The sequence below is a fragment of the Frankliniella occidentalis genome, unplaced genomic scaffold, assembly GCF_000697945.3.
Source record: "Frankliniella occidentalis isolate FOCC.00 unplaced genomic scaffold, Focc_3.1 Scaffold150, whole genome shotgun sequence".
Classification (NCBI taxonomy): domain Eukaryota; kingdom Metazoa; phylum Arthropoda; class Insecta; order Thysanoptera; family Thripidae; genus Frankliniella; species Frankliniella occidentalis.
The window spans coordinates 151,399-154,891 of record NW_026267277.1 but is presented as its reverse complement, the minus strand read 5'-3'; the positions used below and the strand labels follow the sequence as shown (position 1 = coordinate 154,891).

The following is a 3,493-nucleotide window of genomic DNA, read 5'->3' as shown; positions in this document are numbered from 1 at the left end:
TTCAATGAGTTATGCTGGTCAATTCACAAACCTCTGATTGTTGAGGTCATTCATCATCACACTATTTTTGTCCCATTGAATAGTAGGTTTAGGGTCACCTTCAGCAGCACAATCAATAAGGACTGAATACCCCTCAATAGCCTCCGATGTGTTTTGTGGGAGCACAGTAAATTTTGGGGTGACTGTAAAATATGAGATTTAGTATAAATTTAAATTCTAAAAACAGCAACTTAACGTAGACTTTGTTACTGTATTTAAAATCAACTCTTACCATGAACCTCAATTGTAATGGTAGCATTGATTGTGCCTTGAGCATTTTTTGCAACACAAGTGTAACGACCCCTGTCAGATGACTGAACTCCATTGAAAATCAGAGTTCCATTGTTAACAGAAACATGGGCAGGAAAATTCTGCCCTGATTCATTTTCTTTAATCCAATGAATAGAAGGAGGAGTTGAACCTTGAGCTTTACAGTTTACTTTGGAAATTGCACCAAGTTCCATCTTTTTGTTAACTGGCTGAGGTGTAAATTTGAGCTTTTCTGAAAATTAAGAGAGAATTTTTTAAGAATATACTCAATAATAGAATCACTGCTACAATTTAACAAAATGAGAAAAGCATACCTTTAACATGAATTTGTGCCGGTTTTGAATGAACTGGGTTAAAACCAGTGGTGTTTACAATACAGACATACTCTCCTCTATCTGAGGTCAGAACTGAATGAATCTTTAAAGTCCCATTGGACGGATCTGCATGAAAATGGGTGCCCTCATTTCTAAGCAACCTTCCATCCTTTCTCCAACGAACTGATGTAACAGGAAACGCCATCCCAGAAAACTGGCAAGTGAGGATAGCTGGATCATCTTCTTCAACGGTTGTGGTGAGTGGATCTTTAGTTATTGTTGGAGGTGCTGCGATATAAAAAAAAATTGCAATATTACAATTTATTTATTTCTTTAAAACATTTAAGACACCATTGCTTTATTAATACGTACTGGCCACAATTACTTGCACAGATTTCTTATGAGTTCCAGCTAAATTTTCTGCAACACATGTGTAGTTGCCACTATCCTCTTTGGATCGAGTGGATTCAATAATGAGCTTTGATTCTTCAACACGCATGGGGCCAGAATTAGGAATCATATTTCCTTGTGGATCGATCCATGTCACTGTAGGCTGGATCAAAAATGATAAAGGTGGTAAGCAAAGTTGAGTCAGAATTTTAACATGAATGAATATATAAAATAAAGGAAAAATTACCTGTGGAATTCCTTTAGGAGGTCTGCAAATAAGGGAAAACTCAGTATTTTCTGGAACAATTGCTAGATTGTTGGAAGACAGCTCAGGTTCAAATGATGAAGCACTCAAATTCTCCAAATCTGCCACAGAAAACAAGATATTTTAAGAGGAAATTTAAAGAAGATTTAGAAACATACAATAAAGAATTCTCCAGACTTACATGCAAGAGTCAGTTGAGCAGTGTACTTCTGTGGCACTTCTGTTGATTCCTCACGAATACCCACACAGGCATAAAGTCCTTCATCCTGACGTCCAACATTCAATATGATGAGAGAGCCATTTTCCAAGATTTCAAACCTGTGAATCAAAAGAAAAGTTTAACAGGAAAAACGTGTAAAGGCATTTTTAATTTCCAACACTCTTTCAAAAACTGACATGCAGGGTCTCAAATAAGTCCTGTACAATTTACTGGATTTACTAAACCACATGCAGGCGGGGGGTGGGTGGGCGGGCGCCGCGCGCGGGGTTGCCTTTCGTCGCTCACCGTGGCACCGTGCAGTAGCCCCGAGAGAAGAAGGCAACCCGCCCACACGCATGAATAGTACACCACAAAAATAATACAAGGCCTAGAGGACACCAGGTATTAACATGTGCTGATCATCCTAAAGAAGCACGAAAAATTTACAATAGAAGCCAGGACTTGGACGTGAGAAACATGGAAAAACATATGAACGCCGCAGCACGCAGGCGCATAGGGAAACTTACGCGCGCTGTCTTGTAAACACCTAACGAAAGTAAACAGAGCACACCGGGGCATGTATAAACACCAGGGCCTTCCCGCCGGCCACCACCCTTCTGGCAAACAGATCATAGAATTTGTGATGCAGGACTGCGGCCCGACTGCCGAGCGCCGGCGAGTGACCCTCCCGGGAGTGCATACGAGCGAGCACAAACAAGCAGCAACGCACCGGCTCTCGCCCTACGGCTCCCATCTCTGAGACCAAAATGAACTTCCCTGCCCCCCCCCCCCTTTTGACCAACGAAAACGGCAGGTATGCGGACTGACCTGGTGGCGTTCTTGAGCGGCCCGGTGTCCTTGAAGTACCACTCGGTGAAGCTGGCGTCCCGGTAGCTGCAGTCGAGGCGCACGGAGCCACCCCTGCGCGCCACCGTGTCGCGCGGCGGCACCAGGACCAGCGGGGTCGCGGGGGCCGGCACGGCCAGCGGGAAGCTGCGGCCCGCGGTCACGGTGCCCGCCGCGCTCGACGCGCTGCAGCGGTACGCGCCGTTGTCGCGCGCCGTGGCGCCGCGGAGGTGCAGCACGCGCCGCGACCCGGACGCGCCGCCCGGGCCCGAGAACGACACGCGGCTGTTGCGCGTCACGCGCTCGCCGTTCCTGAAAGCAGAAACAAATTAGTCAGGCACGCTCGGACATCTCCGCCAGCTGGTCCAGGAGTAGGGATTTTAAAGTAACAAAGAAACCTTCCTGAAAAATTGTTAACTTTTCAAGAGGGAAAAAAAAAAAAACATTTTCTGAAATTGGAAACGAAATGAAACTTCTCGGGAAAAAATGGAAAGAACAAAACCTTTAAAAATTCCTAAGAAGTACTTTTCCAGAAAATTAAGATCTCTATCGAGGAGGATGCAGATGCAGCTCATCTTACCGGAACCACTCGATGCGGATCTCCCCGCTGCCGTCCACGCTGCAGGCCAGCTCCACGTCGCCGCCCTCGATCACGTCCTCCGGCGCCTCCGGCGTCTGCAGCTCCACGTCAGCGCTCTCGGCAAGCCCTGCGAACGGGGGAAAACAAGTAGTAAGTAAAAAGACGGGCATATGAGACGATGATTTGGTCATCTCGTACCCGGCAAGGCTGTACATTGCGGGCCCCGACGCCCGATCTCTCACAACTCTCCTATTACACACACCGGGTGCTCACAGTATCAGGTAGCCAGCGGGGCTTCAGGAGAACCTGCGGACCTGCAAGGCCTCCAGAGGGCCGGCCCTGCAGCACGCAGCGCGCCGCACCGCACAGCTCCCCGCTTAAAACCAATTAACTCTAGTGTCGCGCACAGTGAACACTGAGCGAGACTTGTGTGTGGCGCAGACATTCCCTCCTCCCTCCCCTTCCCTCCTTCTAACACACGCACTCACGCCCGAGAGGGGGCTGCGCAGCCGGGCGGCAGTCGTAAAACGACGTTTATTTGACGAAGCTCGGGGCAAGCCGGCCGGCCGGCCGCCCTGGGGCCAGCACAG

The 3,493-nt window shown here is 48.2% G+C and overlaps 1 protein-coding gene across 1 annotated transcript in view; it reads right to left on the bottom strand.

Annotated features, from left to right (window-relative positions):
* Positions 1–3,094, bottom strand: part of LOC113204276 (inactive tyrosine-protein kinase 7-like) — an 18,289-nt gene extending 15,195 nt beyond the window's left edge. The window contains exons 1-8 of the mRNA XM_052271113.1: positions 2,904–3,094; positions 2,306–2,635; positions 1,460–1,596; positions 1,261–1,379; positions 996–1,176; positions 624–911; positions 272–541; positions 32–182 (exon numbers count right to left, since the gene is read on the bottom strand). Of these exons, the coding sequence (XP_052127073.1) occupies positions 32–182; positions 272–541; positions 624–911; positions 996–1,176; positions 1,261–1,379; positions 1,460–1,596; positions 2,306–2,635; positions 2,904–3,094 (1,667 nt within the window). The remainder of the gene's footprint in view (positions 1–31; positions 183–271; positions 542–623; positions 912–995; positions 1,177–1,260; positions 1,380–1,459; positions 1,597–2,305; positions 2,636–2,903) is intronic.
* Between the last annotated feature and the right edge of the window lie 399 nt (positions 3,095–3,493).